Source organism: Antechinus flavipes, chromosome 5 (genome assembly GCF_016432865.1).
Source record: "Antechinus flavipes isolate AdamAnt ecotype Samford, QLD, Australia chromosome 5, AdamAnt_v2, whole genome shotgun sequence".
Classification (NCBI taxonomy): Eukaryota; Metazoa; Chordata; class Mammalia; order Dasyuromorphia; family Dasyuridae; genus Antechinus; species Antechinus flavipes.
The window spans coordinates 235,710,662-235,730,061 of record NC_067402.1 but is presented as its reverse complement, the minus strand read 5'-3'; the positions used below and the strand labels follow the sequence as shown (position 1 = coordinate 235,730,061).

The window sequence follows — 19,400 nt, the reverse complement described above, 5'->3', positions numbered from 1 at the left end:
AAAAGTTCCATGATGGCAAATGTTATCTATATCTGGAGAAAAAACTATGGACTCTGAATACAAATCAAAGCATACCATTTCTTGTTTTTTTCTTTTTTGTGGTTTTCCTCTTTTGTTCTGATGTTTTCACAACATGACAAATGTAGAAATAGTTTAATATGATCATGTATAACCTATATTGGATTGATTGCTTTCTTAGGGAAGGGGAAACCAAGGAGGGAGGAAGAAAACAAATGAAAATCAAAATATTATAAAAGTTAATGTTAAAAACTAATAAGAATAAAGGGGGAGGAGAGCAAGAAAATATCTTCACAATCACTACAAGTAGAACCCTACAAGAAAGCTCAGACTGAACAGAGGAAATGGAACTAAGGAGAAAAAGACTGAAAATAAAGCAATTGGAAAAATTAAAAGGCTGAAAAATTAAACATTTGAGGTATTTGCTATAAAACAAATAACCTGAAAAATAATGAGAAGGTACAATTTAAGAATTATTCAAAAAAAGCCAGGGGAAAGTAGACCAAAAAATAATTGAAAACTAAATAATCTCATACTAAAGAATGATTGGGTGAAACAGCAAATCATAGACAAAATTAATAACTTCACCCAAGAAAACGATAATAATGAGACATCATACCAAAATGTATGGGATGCAGCCAAAGCGGTAATAAGGGGAAATTTCATATCTCTGGAGGCCTATTGGTATAAAATAGAGAAAGAGAAGGTCAATGAATTGGGCTTGCAACTAAAAATGCTAGAAAAGGAACAAATTAAAAAACCCGAGTCAAACACTAAACTTGAAATTCTAAAAATAAAAGATCAATAAAATTGAAAGTAAAAAAACTATTGAATTAATTAATAAAACTAAGAGTTGGTTCTTTTTTTAAAAAATATTTTATTTTATTTTATTTAATAATTACTTTATATTGACAGAATCCATGCCAGGGTAATTTTTTTACAACATTATCCCTTGCACTCATTTCTGTTCCAATTTTTCCCCTCCCTCCCTCTGCCCCCTCCCCTAGATGGCAAGCAGTCTTATATATGTTAGATATGTTGCAGTATATCCTAGATACAATATATGTTTGCAGAACTGAACAGTTCTCTAAGAGTTGGTTCTATGAAAAAACCAACAAAATAGACAAACCCTTAGTAAATCTGATTTAAAAAAGGAAAAAGGAAAATCAAATTGTTAGTCTTAAAAATGAAAAGGGAGAACTCGCCACTAACAAAGAGGAAATTAGAGCAATAATTAGGAGTTACTTTGCCCAACTTTATGCCAATAAATTCGACAACTTAAATGAAATAGAAGAATACCTCCAAAAATATAGCTTGCCCAAACTAACAAAGGAAGAAGTAAATATCCTAAACAGTCCCATCTCAGAAAAAGAAATAGAACAAACTATCAATCAACTCCCTAAGAAAAAATCCCCAGGACCAGATGGATTTACATGTGAATTCTATCAAACATTTAAAGAACAATTAACTCCAATGCTAAATAAAGTATTTGAAAAAATAGGGATTGAAGGAGTCCTACCAAAATCCTTTTATGACACAGACATGGTACTGATACCTAAACCAGGTAAACTGAAAACAGAGAAAGAAAATTATAGACCAATCTCCCTAATGAATATTGATGCTAAAATCTTAAATAAAATATTAGTAAAAAGATTACAGAAAATCATCCCCAGGATAATACACTATGACCAAATAGGATATATACCAAGTAGGAATGCAGGGCTGGTTCAATATTAGGAAAACTATTAGCATAATTGACTATATCAATAACCAAACAAACAAAAACCATATGATCATCTCAATAGATGTAGAAAAAGCATTTGTTAAAATCCAACATCCATTCCTAATAAAAACACTTGAGAGCATAGAAATAAATGGACTTTTCCTTAAAATAGTCAGGAACATATATTTAAAACCTTCAGTAAGCATCATATGCAATGGGGAAAAACTGGAACCTTTCCCAGTAAGATCTGGAATGAAGCAAGGTTGCCCACTATCACCATTATTATTCAATATTGTATTAGAAACACTATCCTCTGCAATAAGAGTCGAGAAAGAGATTAAAGGAATTAGAGTAGGCAATGAGAAAACCAAACTATCACTCTTTGCAGATGATATGATGGTATACCTAGAGAACCCCAGAGATTCTGCTAAAAAGCTATTAGAAATAATTCATAATTTTAGCAAAGTAGCAGGATACAAAATAAATCCCCATGAATCCTCAGCATTTTTATACATCACCAACAAAATCCAACAGCAAGAGATACAAAGAGAAATTCCATTCAAAATAACTGTTAATAGCATAAAATATTTGAGAATCTATCTACCAAAGGAAAGTCAGGAATTATATGAGCAAAATTACAAAAAAGTTTCCACACAAATAAAGTCAGACTTAAATAATTGGAAAAATATTAAGTGCTCTTGGATAGGCTGAGCCAATATAATAAAGATGACAATACTCCCTAAACTAATCTATTTATTTAGTGCTATACCAATCAGACTTTCAAGAAAATATTTTAATGATCTAGAAAAAATAACAACAAAATTCATATGGAACAATAAAAAGTCGAGAATCTCAAGGGAATTAATGAAAAAAAAAAATCAAATGAAGGTGGCCTAGCTGTACCTGATCTAAAATTATATTATAAAGCAGCAGTCACCAAAACCATTTGGTATTGGCTAAGAAATAGATTAGTTGATCAGTGGAAAAGGATAGGTTCACAAGACAGAATAGTCAACTATAGCAATCTAGTGTTTGACAAACCCAGAGATCCTAACTTTTGGGATAAGAATTCATTATTTGATAAAAACTGCTGGGATAACTGGAAATTAGTATGACAGAAATTAGGCATGGACCCACACTTAACACCATATACCAAGATAAGATCAAAATGGGTCCATGACCTAGGCATAAAGAACGAGACTATAAATAAATTAGAGGAACATAGGATAGTTTATCTCTCAGACTTGTGGAGAAGAAAGAAATTTGTGACCAAAGATGAACTAGAGACCATTACTAATCACAAAATAGAAAATTTTGATTATGTAAATTAAAAAGTCTTTGTAGAAACAAAACTAATGCAAACAAGATTAGAAGGGAAGCAACAAACTGGGAAAACATCTTTACAGTTAAAAGTTCTGATAAAGGCCTCATTTCCAAAATATATAAAGAACTGACTCTAATTTATAAGAAATCAAGCCATTCTCCAATTGATAAATGGTCAAAGGATATGAACAGACAATTTTCAGATGATGAAATTGAAACTATTACCATTCATATGAAAGAGTGTTCCAAATCATTATTGATCAGAGAAATGCAAATTAAGACAACTCTGAGATACCACTACACACCTGTCAGATTGGCTAAGATGACAGGAAAAAATGATGAATGTTGGAGGGGATGCGGGAAAACTGGGACACTGATGCATTGTTGGTGGAGTTGTGAACGAATCCAACCATTCTGGAGAGCAATCTGGAATTATGCCCAAAAAGTTATCAAACTGTGCATACCCTTTGATCCAGCAGTGCTACTACTGGGCTTATACCCCACAGAGATACTAAAGAAGGGAAAGGGACCTGTATGTGCCAAAATGTTTGTGGCAGCCCTGTTTGTAGTGGCTAGAAACTGGAAATTGAATGGATGCCCATCAATTGGAGAACTGCTGGGTAAATTGTGGTATATGAATGTTATGGAATATTATTGTTTTGTAAGAAATGACCAGCAGGATGAATACAGAGCGGCTTGGACTTACATGAACTGATGCTAAGTGAAATGAGCAGAATCAGGAGATCATTATACACTTCAACAACGATATTGTATGAGGATGTATTCTGATGGAAGTGGATTTCTTTGACAAAGAGACCTGAGTTTCAATTGATAAATGATGGACAGAAGCAGCTACACCCAAAGAAAGAACACTGGGAAATGAATGTGAACAATCTGCATTTTTGTTTTTCTTCCCGGGTTATTTTTACCTTCTGAATCCAATTCTCCCTGTGCAACAAGAGAACTATTCGGTTCTGCAAACAAATACTGTATCTAGGATATACTGCAACATATCTGACATATATAGGACTGCTTGCCATCTAGGGGAGGGGATGGAGGGAGGGAAGGGAAAAATCGGAACAGAAGTGAGCGCAAGGGATAATGTAAAAAAATTAGCCTGGCATGGATTCTGTCAATATAAAGTTATTATAAAATAAAATAAAATATTAAAAAAAAGAATTATTCATTATCCTAAAAATCACAACTCAACAAAAATTCAGGATATTATACTTCAAGAAATTACAAAAATAAAACAGATCAGAATCTAAATAACAGATTTAGGACAAAATAAAAATAGAATCTAACCAATCAAAAATTTGATCACATGATTATATAGGCAGAATAAATATAAAAATACTAAGTAGTTTAAATATAAAATAGTTTGGAGAGAAAAGGAATTAATATTTGAGGAGAACAGACAGGGCATCATAGAAAAGACAATACACGAACTTCAATCAACAAGAGTTAATTACATACCTACTCTGTGCCAAAGAATGAAAAATCTTTTTTCTCATAGGGACCTCACTTTCTTGAAGGAAATGAGAGATTTTATAAGGCAGAGATAGATTTTCTCAGAGCAAAGGTCAATGTAAAGTTTGTGAGGTGAAGAGGTAGCCAGTCTGGTTGAAACAGAATGTAATGAGAGGCAGGGAGAGCAGAAAGGAAGGGAAGAGACAGGAATGTACAGTGAATCTGGGAAGACAGGTTGGATCAAGGTTGGCACTTGGCATTCCGGAGAATTGGGTGAAAGAATGGATTAGAAACCTCAATTCTAACAATATGCTGGATTCCAACAATACACAAGAAATATCTATTTCTGCAGGATTGTTTTGTACTGTAGGGAAATTATTCTGCACTGCAATCATTGGTATTTCAAAGGCTCTTCCTGAGTTAAGGCAGTGGTTCTCGAAGTATGGTCTAGAGAATTCTGGGGATCTCTGAAATCCTTTTAGAGGGTATACAAATTCAAAAATAATTTTTATTTCCAATATGGTAAATGTCTATAAATATAATCCAGATAAACAAAAATACTTTGGAGATATCCTCAATAATTTTTAATAGGATAAAAATACTGAAAACAAAAGTTTGAGAACCACTGGGTTAAGGGATGTAGGTTGTATCTTTCAAGATCAGAGAAGAGATCGTGTTGAAAGTAATGGTGATCATTCGACTTGTCTGGCACATGCTGTCTTGAATCTCTTCCTCAGGATATTTATTCCTTTAGCTTGTCTGTCTGATAGGTTTGATTTGTCTTTTTCATAGAACCTGCTTCTCAAATGTGGCTGTGGGGGCTGGGTTAGAAGCTGGAAGCCTGTAAAGTGTTTGTTGGTAGCAGTTGTTTAGTAGCTGTTGCTGGTGGTGATGAGATTCTTTACAATGATTCCTTCCACAAATGGTAGCTTGTAGGCCATGGTCCTTGGCTATCTCTATCAGCACTTGGGTAGGGATGGTGGTCTATGAGATGAAAAGTACCTTTTTGACTTATTTGGAACTTGATGCCTTCTCTCCTCTCAGGAGGCCGATGCTTTGGTTACACTGCCTGGCAACTCTGGATTTTGCCTATAATGTTCTTGGTAATTTTCTTTTCCTAAGAAGTCAGTGGTATATTCTATTTTTTTCCCTCTAGTTCTAAAAAGATTTGGTAGTCTAATTATTGAAAGATGTCTAGATATGGACTTCAGGATAGTACAATAATTTTTAAATTCTCCCTCTTCAATATTTCCCTGATTTTTTTTTTTTTGAGTTAATTCACTTTCAGATTCTTTTTTTTCAAAGCTCTAATCCACACAGACTTTTCAAGAATCATTTCAATTATAAAAATGTTTCTTAAACTTAAAAACAAGTAATAACACAAATTCTTCCATCTCTTCCAGGAATTCCAATTGTTTTTCAGATAATTTGCTTGTAGAAATTTTGTTGTCATTCTCTTCTAGATTTGTCTTGAGAATTGTTATCATATAAAGGCCTCATTTCTTTTTATTTTTTTTTAATTTTTATTTAATAATTACTTTATATTGACAGAATCCATGTCAGGGTAGTTTTTTTACAACATTATCCCTTGCACTCATTTCTGTTCCGATTTTTCCCCTTCCTCCCTCCACCCCCTCCCCTAGATGGCAAGCAGTCTAAAGGCCTCATTTCTAAAATACATAGCGAATCGATTCAAATTTAGGAAGAACTCAAACCATTCTCTGATTGATAAATGGTCACAAAATATGAACAATTTTCAGATGAAGAAATTAAAACTATTCCTAATCAATGAGGTGCTCTAACTCACAACTGATCAGAGAAATGCAAATTAAGACAACTCTGAGATGCCACTACACACCTCTCAGATTGTCTAAGATAGTAGGAAAAGAAAAAGACAAATGTTGGAGGGGATGTAGGAAAACTGGGACACTTAATACATGTTTAGTGGAATGGATCCAGCCATTCTGGAGAGCAATTTGGAACTATGTTCAAAATCTTATCAAACTGTACATATCCTTTATCCCAGCAATGTTTCTATTGGGCCTATATTCCAGAGAGATCTTAAAGGACAGGGGACTCACATGGGCAAAATTGTTTGTGGCAGCCCTTTCCATACTGGCCAGAAATTGGAAACTGAGTGGGATGCCCATCAGTTGGAGATTGGCTGAATAAGTTATAGTATATGAATATTATGGATTATTGTTCTATAAGAAATGATTACGAGGATGATTTTAGAAAGGCCTGGAGAAACTTACATGAACAGATGCTAAGTGAAATAAGCAGAACCAGATCATTGGACATGGCAAAATGAATATTACATGACGACCAATTCTGATGAATGTGACTCTTTCCAATAATAAGATAATTGATGCCAGTTCTAATGATCTTGTTAAGTCAGTATCTCTAGCTCAATAGAGCTATTTACACCCAGAGAGAGGACTGTAGGAACTGAATGTGCATCACAACAAAACATTCTCACTCTTTTTGTTGTTCCTTTGCATTGTTTTCTTACTCATTTACTTTTTTATCTGATTTTTTTTGTGTGTGTGCAACATGATTGTTTGCCATCTAGGGGAGGGGGTGGGGAGATGAGGAGAAAATCTGAAACACAACGCTATGCAAGGGGCAATGTCAAATTATCCACGCATGTTTTGAAAATAAAAGCTTTATACAATTAAATAAATGTAAAAAATATATATAGAGAGAATTGTTATAGCAGCTTTTTATGGTGGAATTAAAAAAAATTTGCTCATTCTTACAAATGCCTTACAAAAGCCTTTTGGCTTTTGGCTTTGTTAGGGCCAGGCTTTGAATACTACGATGTCTCAGCTGATCCTGTTTTGTTATTCTACGATTTCAGAGAGAGCTCAAGCTAAGTAGAAAATTTTAAGATTTCATTGCTCAGGTTTAATTTAGTACAAAGTGATTTCTGCTCTTCTGGTTTGAGCTCAAGTTTTTGACACTAATGTGAGGCCAGAGGTCCTTTGTTGAGGTTTCAGTATATTAAGACTACTATCAGCTAACTAGGAAACTACTGGTTCACACAGAACTGAAGGTTTCCCTTTGGTCTGGAATTCCTATTACTCCTCTGAAGGCTTCAGATAGGTCTAGAGGGTGGAACTGAGATCCTACTTCACTCTTAAAGAGTCAGAACCACACAACTGCTACTTAATTCTGGCCTCTTTTCATTATGGTAAGTCGTCTCTGACTCTTCAGTCAAGCACTGGATCTGTGCGATCTAAAACTGAGTAGTGAACAGTATAGGTGCTATTTGACACCTATTCCTAATTCTGTACAAGGCTGAGCCTCTTTTGGACAGTGGCATAAGGGAGTCTCTTCTGTGCTTTCAGTGACAAGGCTCACAGCACCAGACTTCACCAGGCTACAGCTACTAAAAGATGTCAAGGAAATTAACCCTTTAATGAATTCATATGCTGAGAATATATAAAACAATGGGAAGAGTTCAATGCAAAGCTTTATTGGCAAATGGGAAAGAAGAGGGGAACAGGAAGAAATAATGCCAATTTACAAATCAGACACACTAATGAAGTAAAACTCACCTAAATGAGATGAAGCACTGGGGAGTAGATATGAGTCCACTTGGCAGGTAGTTTGCTCCAATCCCATTTCTGAGAATGGATTCTTAAACCCTGATTTTTGGTGGCTTCTCTGGGGCTGGCTGATAGATGTGTAAAATGCCTCAAGGAATTCTAAAGAAATTTTTATATAGGCACACGGGATTTTGGGAATCAGAGTAAAGATGTGCATAAATTCAGAAATAAAAAACAGCAGGTGCTTAAAAGGATGTTATTTGTGGGTACACAGGTGTACTAATCTTAGAAAAATATTGTTCAATGTTTTTCCATGAGTATATTATGTTCTATAAGCTAACAGCCTCCCCTAAGGGGACACTATTGTCAATGATGGTCTCAAACTACCAGGTCTAATCTTACAAATAGACCCCGTGAAGGATCTGGGATCTCTTCTTGTCCTAGTGAACAATTGTGTTTTTAGTTTCTACAATGAAATGCTCTTCAATGCCTTTTCTGGCCAGTTCCATCCCCAGATCTATAAACTTCTCTGTCAATCTATGTAATTTTAGGCTAGAAAAATGATTATCTCTTGGATTTCCTGTCAGTCTGGTCATTTTCTTTAAATATCTGGAGGTGGCAATGGAGAGAATCTAGTAGTACTTTTTCCTGCTGATCATCTTAGCTCTACATTAACTATCTCGATTCCTTCACAGTATTACATTTTCCAACCAGTTTTACTCCTAGAATTAAACTACATCAATCATCCATTTAAAAATTTTCCAATCTAACCTAATCAACTAAACAATTAATAACCTTTGTGGTTTGTATTCTACTTTATATACATGTGTAATTGTTTTCATATTACTATTAAAATGTGTTTTCAAATTCACTGAAGTTAATAATTGATAGACTTTTCATTTTTTAAAAATACATGTTTATTTCAAGTATGAAAAGTAATGTTTTAAACATCCAATATTTAACACCCAAATTGTTTTCGATGTAATTTTAAAAAAAACAAAAAAAACAACCAAGACTTTGGAGGAAAGTTTACAATTCAGTACAAAATTTAACAGTACAAAATGGCACTTTTAACAAAATACTCAAGAATATATTTCAAAATTCACAATTGGTTAAGATCTGCTAATATAGCTTATAAACATAAGAATGTATTTACAATTCTAATTAAAGTGTACAAGTAGTTGTTCAGGAACAGCTTTTCTTCAAATTTATGGATGAATTTTTAACAGCTCTAGTCAGTATTTGAAATACAAAAATAAGAAAAAATTAAACAAAACAATTACTTTGTAATTATGTCTATCTGGTTCAACAATGCAGCAGCTAAAATACTTTATGGTTTACCTGTTAAGTACAATCAGGTTTCTTTGCATCAATTTATTTGATGTTTTTCTAAGCAAAGAAATAGTAAATTTTCTCCCCGTTACAAACAAGATGTTTTTAAATGATGCTAGGTAAGTCAGAAATAAATTTTATGACTGGAAAGCCTTCATAATCGCAATAGTGAATCCACTGCCAGCTACAGGATTGAATTTGTAAAAGGAAAAAGAATAGAAATCAATTAACCTTTTAAGAAACAGTATTTGGACATTTTCAGTACCACACACTGCCTCCTAAACTTTATCTAACAAAAAATTAATTACTTTGTAGAACTCTCATCTAGGCTTCTACTTCTTTTCTCCAAATATAATTTCTTGTAGGTCTGAAACATTGTTTTTGAATCTTTTGGTGGGTCCTGAACAGCCTTGCATCCATCCACACTCAATGTTCTCTTGTACACTCTTGAATTAGATAGAGCATTGTCATCTAAAGAAAATAAATGTTATTGTTATTTAATATTAAACACCAATGAAGCATGGAATTATTAATTTAATGATAAAGTAATCAGTTATATAATTTTCACTCAAAAAAAAGTCAGTGTAAAAATTCTACCAACGTACAGTGTATTTTACAATTCTCTTTTGATCTTTTCTTACCTCTATTTAACCCTACCTTTCCATGAACATGAATCTTTGTCTCACTTTATTCTGCAATTGTCATTTCAATTTTATCATGTCAAAATGGATAATCATTTAATATTCTATACCCAAACTTCCAACATAGCTTTAAGTTTAGACTTAAATTCATATTTCACTTCAATGTACCTCCTCCTTAATGTCAGAACCCTGGTTTGTCTTGTCAGGATAGGTTTTTGTTTTTCAAAGTCTCCTGCATGCAATCTTCCCTACTTTTCTTCTCTCTGTCTCTCTTCTCCTGCTTTCCTGGCATCTGTATATCCCTTTCTTTTTATATATTTCTTTCCTTCTACCAAGGTTATCTATGAATTGCTGTTATTTTTAATAATGCTTGAATATCCTTTTTTTTTTTAGAATCCATGATTTCTCCTCTGTCCCAAGGATTCCTATCACCATTTGATTTTGTCTCCATCTTATTCTTTCCATGTCACTTCCTTAGCACTCAATGCTCCAGTGTCCTATATGCTTTTCTTCTCCCAGCCTGTTCTCACATCTTTGTGTGAAATTGAGAAAGGACCTCAGATTAAGTTCATAAAATTTTAAATATTATACACTCAAACCATAGTCAAAGAAAAATGTTCTCTATAACCTCTAGCAAGTACTGATATGATTCCTGATATTCAACTTCTAGATAGCACAAAGCTGGAGAAGACACCTAACATTTTAAACAGGCTAAAATAATAGTCTAAACCTAACAAAATGAAATTTAACAGGTCTAAATGTTAAATCCTATACTAATAATTAACTAAACAAATAAAGGTTGAGTTAGAAAAATCCAGACATTTCTTATGAAAATTACCTAGGATCTGGTTTTCATTAATTATCAATTGAATAAATAAACTGTAATATTATAGTTTAAAAAAAAAAGCCTAATGAAATCTTGGGCTATATTAAAAGAACAGCACCTAGATTCAGAAGAAGAAACACTCCTGCTCTGATCAGACCATAATGCAGAGTAGCTATCTAGTTCTGGCTAACATATTATATGGAGGGCACTGACAAAATTAAGTTTATCAACAGTGACCACTGAGGAAAAAGGATGGAAAATCATGTCTTAGTGAGATGCATGGTTTTTATTGAAATTCAGTTGTGTGTTGACCCCATTCGGTTTGTTTTGTTTGGCAAAGTTACTAAAGTGGTTTGCCATTTTCTTCTTTAGCTCATTTTACAGATGAGAACTGAGACAAACAGGGTTAAGTGACTTGCCCAAGGTCACACAGCTTGCAACTGCCTGAGGCCACATTTAAATTCAGGAAGAATCATCTTCCTGACTCCAAGGCCAACACTTTATTCAATGCACCACCTTGCTGCCCTATATAATAAGCATAAACAGGATATAAAAGACAAAGGGCTATCACCTAGAAAAAGAATTTATTCTGAACTTTGGATCTGAAGGCAAGTAACCTAAGCCCAGCAACTAGACAGAAGACGCTAAAAATGTTTTTGCCAAAATACCAAAAAACATCTTTTGAATGAATGAACTTCTTTGGGAGACAGTAATTTACCATTTAAGGGAATCCTTCAAATATAAACAGGATGGGTCACTTGTTGAGGATTTTTTATACAGCATGCTTTCTTAGGTATGTATGGTGTAGACTAGATAACCTATGCCATGTATCAATTATGGGAGCCCATGATTCTGTAAATCTCACTCCCTAGTGATCACTATCCCTAGGTAGATGCAGTAGTCATGAATCTACCAAACTTTCACTTGTTTGTTTTTGCTTTCTTCTTTATTTGTACTCTTGACATGTTCCTTTGATGCTCAATGCTTTCAACTGAAGTTTTCATTTTAAAAAAATTATATTTTATTCTGTACTAATATATTATATATAAAACACATAATATATATTAATAAAATTATGTTTAATATAAAATTATATATTTAATATAAAACTAATTTCTGCCTGCACTTTCATTTAAAGGAACAATGCAATTAGTAGTTTCAATATCTGATATATCAGCTATCAGATAAATGCTGGAAGCTCCATTTTATTATTAAAAATAAGCACTAGTAATAAATCAATATAAACAAAACACTCTGCGCACTACAAAATGTGGGGAAGGAAATGGCAGCAAGGCACAAAAAAATAAGGAACAATAAAGACAGCATATTATTTTCAGTAAGTATGTTCTATATCAAATAAAGACATTAACATTAACATCCATCATTCTAAGGAAAGAGGGGCATTGAAACTGATTACAGGCAATATGTCACCTTCATCTTTGACTGCTTCTATTTTCCTTTTCTTCTGAGGAATACATTTTAACCAATCTTCTTTTGTACTTTTTATGCCTGTAAATGATCAAACTGTAATTTTAATATATCTTAATTTGTAAATATTTCTAAATTCTAATACAACTTGATTTGAAGTGGCAAAATATTGTAAACAGAGAGAATAAGCCAGAAAGCATCTGATAGAAGATGGCTCTTTTATAAGGTATTACTTCTTTCACAGGAGATAGATACTTAAAAGAATACCTTGCTAAAAGGTGTAGTTCTTCCCATCTCTGAAGAAAAAAATAATTATTACCATACTTGACAAAGACCAAAACTGCCATGCTACATAGTAATATTAAGTGACAAAAACAAAAAAATCTTTTAATCTTGTAGAGAACAAATTTCTATAATTCTTTGGTACCCTGATTTGAATTGATCAGAATATAAAGTCTAATTTTATATTTACTGGCAAAACAATGAATGTGTTGAATTTTTCCATTAAGCTGAGTGATTTCCATATGGAAAAACAACCAAAGAAGTCTCTTATATAAACTAAAATGTTTAAATAGAAGAAAAATTGAAGCAAGGGTATGACTATTTCAAAAAGCACAAAAGCAATACAAAGTATAGAATAATGTATACTTATTCTATGATAAATTATAATAAGATAATCTTTTTTAAAATCCAAAGAATTCAATTTCCCTTGTTAATTTTTTTTTAAAAATAAAACATATGTCTTTTGGAAATAGGCATACTATGTTTTTTTTTTTTAACATACTATTACATATTTTCACATAATATTTATTTTTAGAATTCTGAATTATTAATTTTTAATATAGCAAACTAAGAAAGTAACAAACTGATAAAGAAATGGGGACAGAAAAAATAATGTATCAAAGATCAATTTTAGTTGCTTAAGAATATATTCATTTTACAATTTAAATTTTCCTATTAATTATGTTATCAATATTAGGTTTTATAACAATAATATAGTTTAATAGTGCTTTGAGGCTTGAAAAATGGTTTAAATACTTGAACCTCACAACGGCTTAATGGGGTGAATATTAGCTATTAAACCACATTTTACACATAATGAAACTGAGTATAAATGGCCTAGTTGACTATCAAGTTCAGTGTCCTTGGAAGGATCTGAACCCAGGTCTCTAACTCCAAGTCCAACACTCTCTCCTCTACAGAAGTGATGTTTCTCAATTACAATCAAATTCTGTAACTGAATCATTTTTTTAAAAATGCCTTACCTTGTACAGGAACTTGCTCCTTTCTAGGAAAAGACTTTAAATCTGGATGTTCTTCACTCTTTCCATTCTTAAATAGTTCTTCTGGACATAATTTAAATTCTAGCATTTTTGGTTTTTCACATTTATCCTTCTCATGTGAAAATGAATTTTGGTTGGACTTACTATCATCATTATCATACTTAATTTGATTTGCACAACTCCTGGGTGAACAATCTAATTTTGTTAGGCAAATACTTTCTTGTGCAGTGCGTTTAAATGCAACTCTGTTCAAATACATTTTCTTTTGTTCCTTTTGATCCTTTCCTTGGAGAGGATTTTGATTATATTTGTTAACTTTTCTGCTTAAAATAACTACATCATCAAGCTGTTTTTCACCAACTTTTTCTTGCACATTCCTTGCAATGTTACATTTTCTGAACTCTTTTGAATGATGAATCTTGTTTCTATGAGACTTAGTGGCTTTATTATGGTGTGCTAAATTGTCTAATGATCTTTTATATTTCCGTATACTGTGTCCCTCATTTGATTTTGCACAGTTAACCAGTTTTATAGTGAGTTTGTTGTGCCATACACATTCAGAAACATGTGGCCTATTTTTTTTAAATTTTTCACTATCATGCCTTTGCTTTAAGTCTCCTTTAACAATCTTTTCTTTTTGCTTTTGTCTCTGAAAATAATCATGAGAAGATAGAACTTTAATAATTTTACATGGACTACTATCAGACTTTGAAGAGGTCAAATTCACATTTGAAGTATTCATTATACTCTGATGGATATTTCTTTCCAAGTTTGTGGACTCTGCATCTGTAGACACTTTTTCTTCACAATTTTCTTCATTCATGCTTGAAAGAGACTCACACAACTTAGACCCACTTACTACACATGTTTTCTGTTCTAGCTCATGTTTTTTCTTTTTCTGCTCCATATCAGGATATTCCAACTTCCACTTTGGATTTTTAAATTTTGAGCAACCTGATTTAAATTTTAAATTAAACTTTTCTGTTGATACTAAATCTCTAGAAGAGCATTCTTTCTTAAGAAATTCTTTGTTTTTAATTGACCAAAAATGTGATTTCTTCTTTTCCCCATGTAAAGGGATTAAGGTTCTTGCCTTAAGTACCTTCTGTGGATTTTCCTGAGAATCTCTTTCATTATATTTTACTATTTTCTTCCTTGAAGAAAAAATAAGTTTTTCCTTCTCCACGGCCTTTTGTGAACATTTTATTTCATTTTGTTCCATTTCAAACAAACTTTTTTTCCCTTCAGGACATGCCAGAGAATTCTGCAAGTTATTCTTCAATGGACTATTAATTTTTGGAGCAAGGATGTTGTCATCAGTAGCTGGGTCTCCTTTACAACTCAAGCTTTCTGAAAGTGAACTCTGGCCATCAAGCTTCTCTTCTGTTGTAAAGTCTTTTCTAGAATCACACAGACATTGGGGAACTCCATCATAAACTGTAGATAGCCAACCTAATGCACAGCAATGAACGTCATCTTTTCCTGTTGAGGTTTTTGTGGAATCCTGATTGCTATCATCCCTTGTAGTATTCACACAAGAACCACAATGATTTTGGGGATCGTTCATTGATTCTTTTTTCTGAGAATGTTCCAAATTGTCCAGGTTATCATGTCCTTTACAGATTTTTTTACTCCCTTTAGGGAACAATTCTTTCATGCGCTCTGAGTTCAATATTGTAATTTTAATTTGGTTTACTGGATCTTCAGAGTCACAGTTAGTTTTGATGCTGGTTTCTTTATCTTTAGTTACTAGATCCATGCTTAGCTGTTGTGATGAATTCTTATTTTCTGCTGGTATAATATTGTGTGTGCCTGTACGTTCAATACCATAAGGAAATTCTTCTACAAGTTCAGACAACTGGTCATCTAGATATTTTACAGATGTTGTCTCATCAAGAAAACTCTCATGTTTTGCTTGTTCAATATTTTGGACCATACAAGACAAAAGCTCTTTGGTGTAATGAGCACCAGATATATCAACAATTTCTTTAGAGTTAAGATCGAGTTGATCATTGGTTGATGAGCAACATTTATTACTAACAATCTCTTTCTTCTCAATATTCTTTTCCACGTGCTTTTTTTGCTTTACTATTTTGCCATTTGTTTCACAATGTTTTAATGATTTTGAAGTCCCCAACGATTTTGTCCCATAAGATATTTTAGGTAGGACGTCAGTAATTTTCAGCAAATTTTGCCCTTTAAGATTACTCACAGATTCAAACTTTGTCTGATCTAATTGCTCTTTAAGTTGTCTATTATCAATCACAGTATTGCCTGGTAAAGAAATCTCTTTTTTATCAACCTGTGTTGAAGGGACAGAATTGAACATATTGGCTATTTGGGAATTATAAAATGTATCACCTTCAACAAGAGAACAGACACTGGCAATTTGTAGTATATCATTACTCATTGGAATATCATTCACCAACTGCACTGAGATGTGCTGGTCCTTTTTTTGTTCTTTAACTTGCCCTGAATTGTCTGCACTTTTGGGAGAACAGATATCCTTTTCTAAATGTGATGGATGTAGTTCTGACTTGTCTAGCTTTTTTTTCAACGTTTCAGATGAAAAATTCAAATTTATGTTTGAATGTACTATTCCATCATCTGATTTTATGTCTTGTAATTTGGAATCAAACTTATTCATCAGTGCAAAATTACTTGATGCAACAAAAACTTCCGCTGTCCTTTTAACAACATTAACATCTGATGAAGCAATTGCTTCTTCTTTAATTTGGTCTTGTAAACTACACACACTACCTTCTTGAATAACTGGGAACACTGATTCTAATGAAGACTTAATAGGTTTTAGTGATTGGTCATCTAATGGTTTTACCTCTGAAAGGATTAAAGGAGAAACAACAGCAATTTGAAGTTCAATTCCCTTTGTTAAATTTAAATTTCCAGATTCATGTTTGTGTACAATAGGAACACTTAAAGTGGGCAAAACTGTTTCATTTGTGTTTCTTCTAACTGTAGGAGATGCCATTCTATCTGGTACTTTGTTTTTTCCTAATTTGTCATTTTCCTGCAAGTTGGTGGATTCTGACGGGTTTTTTTTCCATAATGCAAGACATGCTGTTAGTTCTTCCATGGAATAATTATTATCCTTTGCACAAGATTTTCCATTAAGCAAAGATGAAGTCATATCTTTCAGTGTAACAGAATTATCTAAACTATCTGTACTTTTAACAGCAGTTATTGGAATTCCTGTGCTTTTGGACTGTGATTGAGTACTAATGACTTCCATTTTTTGTTTTACTTCAGAATGAATAGGTTTATTGCAGTCCTGCATATTTTCACTCACACTTTTTGCTGATGTTTCCTGATTCATTATTTCAGGGGTAAAATCTAAAGTTGTATCATTGCTTTTAAGGAGCTGGGAAAGAAGCTTATAATTGTCTTCTTTATTTTTCAAAGCCTTTTGTCTTTGTTGGTTAAGAGAAGTATTAAAAGTATCATTGCATAATTGTTGTGGTGTGTCAACTCTTTCGCCTTTATTAAAATCTAAGGAAATCTGCTTTGATAGTGTGTGTGCAGGATTAATAGGTGGTAGGATTTTTTGACATACCGGGGAGGTTTCCTGCAAAAGAGTATTTATGTGCTTTGTTTGCAATTTTCCAGAAGAGGCAGAATTTGGCAAAACTGAACTGCCTTGGTTAATCTGTCTGCTACAATCTATTTCTTTAATATTAGTGTTCAATATGTTTTTAGCTTTATTTGTATCTTCTGTATCTACTTTCATTAGTTGGTGCTCTGAATTAATTGACATCAACTGTGGAAAAGACTGATCCTTAGGAGGATGTTGCAGAGAGATAACAGGATTTTGTGGCAAGGAAGAATTAAGTGTTTTATCTTGACTTTCAGAAAGAAAGGATTTTTTAATTTTAATTTCTTTTGCTAATTTCAAAAATTCATTTTTCATTGCTAATAATTTTTTAATATCCCTAAATAGCCCTTCTTTTGTTATCCTGGAATGACTTTCTTTTGAAATATCAATTTCTGAATTAATGGAATGACTACTTTCTCTATGAGAACCACTATCTTTTACAAAAGAACTACTACCTTCCCTGAAAGAACCACTACTATCCCCTAGAAAACCACTACGTTCTCCAAGAGAATGATTATTTATCTGGTTGCTTGGTCCTGGCATTCTGCTCAGTAATTCAGAAGATGCATCACAAAGATTTGTCCTTATTTGTTTATTTTTATAGTGAGGAATTCCACCAATTGCAAAAGAATTGCCTGGTTCATTAAAGGGATAGTTTGTTTCAACATTCAGTTTCTGATGGCCATTTTCACTAGTGTTCTGCCACTGTTGTTGACAATCTCTTCCAAAAGCTCTTTTTGTTTCAGAAAGATGTATTTGTTGAGCATGTAAAACTTCATTAGATGTATTTTGAGCTAAACACTGACTATTTTTTTGAAATGGTGGAATTAATCTACAATAATAATTAGGAAGATTTCTATTATTGGTCTCAGTAACTGTACTAATAGCTGCATACTGACGTGACTGTACAATTGGATATGGTGGCAAAGGTGCTGCCACAGATACACTAGGGTTTAATAGCTGATTATTTGTAATCTGTAACGGTGTAGCTGAAACAGCAGGTTGTTTTTGAATGTTTGTATTAGATAAATTGGTTACTACACCTCTTTGTGAATCAAGATACTGACTTGGTTGTTGAAAAGGCACAGTTAGTCCACTGGATGTACAGGGTGGTACCCACCCAACTTGCTGTTCTGCTGAATATAAATTAGAACCTTGATTTCCTGGATATAATGTAGGAACTTTTGAAGGGTTGGATACCATTTGTAGCTGCATAGTATAAGTATTTGATGAGACATACTGATCCTGAGATTTAAGTGCATTATGTACACTGCTGCCAACACTAGTTTGAGATGCACCAGATAATCCTCTGCTAAAAAAGATAGAATCACTCACTGAAGAACTTAACCAAGAATTTCTTGGAGTTCCAAGTGATCTATGTGAACTTTGATCTGGTTGATTTGGTACTACTTTCAACTGTGAAAAAGGAATTTTTTCAGTGGAAGTTTCCGGGATGACAACTATCCTACTAGACATATCTGGGTGAGAGACTTGCTGAGAATTTTTAGAACTCTCAATATTTTGATACTGCAGTGATTGTAAAGTGGCATTTTTATTGCTAGGGCAAACAAACACCTCCTGATTATTTCTGGAATAATTACAAGAACTCTGAGGTGTTAAGGTATGTGGACTTAAGGCTTTTCTTAGAAAACTTGATTGACTTTCTAAATAGGATGGAAGAGCAGCATTATCTTCTGGTTTGGTAGTCCAGTCCATTGCTCTGCTGAAGATGTATCAGTATAATCCACATCAGGGGTTTTTTTGGGCAGTTTTTAAATGTCAGTAATCTGAAAGACAAGTAAACATTATTCTTTTTCCAGTAATTGTTCCTTTAAAAACTTATACTAAAACTAAAATTTCTAGTAAAGAAAAGTGGTTGCTATATCATCCAATATTTGGTGACTCTATTTCCATCATTTTCTCTATATCAGGTTCATGAAAACTAGTTGTTTTGTAAAGGAACAAAAAAATGCAAGGAAAATAGCAAATATGAACAATATTAAAAAAAAAGCTTTCAGTTCTGGTATAGGACAGGTAAAGGACAAATATAAGGTAAATGGTGCTTTAAAAAAGTTTCACAGATCAAAATTATTGCTTTTTAAAAAGGAAAAATTGTTTCAATACTTCTTCACAATATAGGCATGATCATGGGTAAAGTGTCATATCTATTGTGGAAGAACTGAAATTTATGAATT

General features: G+C 32.9%; 1 protein-coding gene across 4 annotated transcripts in view; it reads right to left on the bottom strand.

Moving 5' to 3' along the window:
* Positions 1-8,978: 8,978 nt before the first annotated feature.
* Positions 8,979-19,400, bottom strand: part of RESF1 (retroelement silencing factor 1) — a 64,882-nt gene continuing 54,460 nt past the window's right edge. For 3 of the 4 annotated variants that reach the window (XM_051962770.1, XM_051962769.1, XM_051962771.1), the window contains 3 exons: positions 13,578-18,992; positions 12,316-12,393; positions 8,979-9,888 (listed from right to left, as the gene is read on the bottom strand). In XM_051962770.1, coding sequence (XP_051818730.1) covers positions 9,722-9,888; positions 12,316-12,393; positions 13,578-18,921 — 5,589 coding nt within the window. In that variant the 5' untranslated portion in view covers positions 18,922-18,992 and the 3' untranslated portion in view covers positions 8,979-9,721. The remainder of the gene's footprint in view (positions 9,889-12,315; positions 12,394-13,577; positions 18,993-19,400) is intronic. The other variant, XM_051962772.1, reaches the window with a different exon arrangement.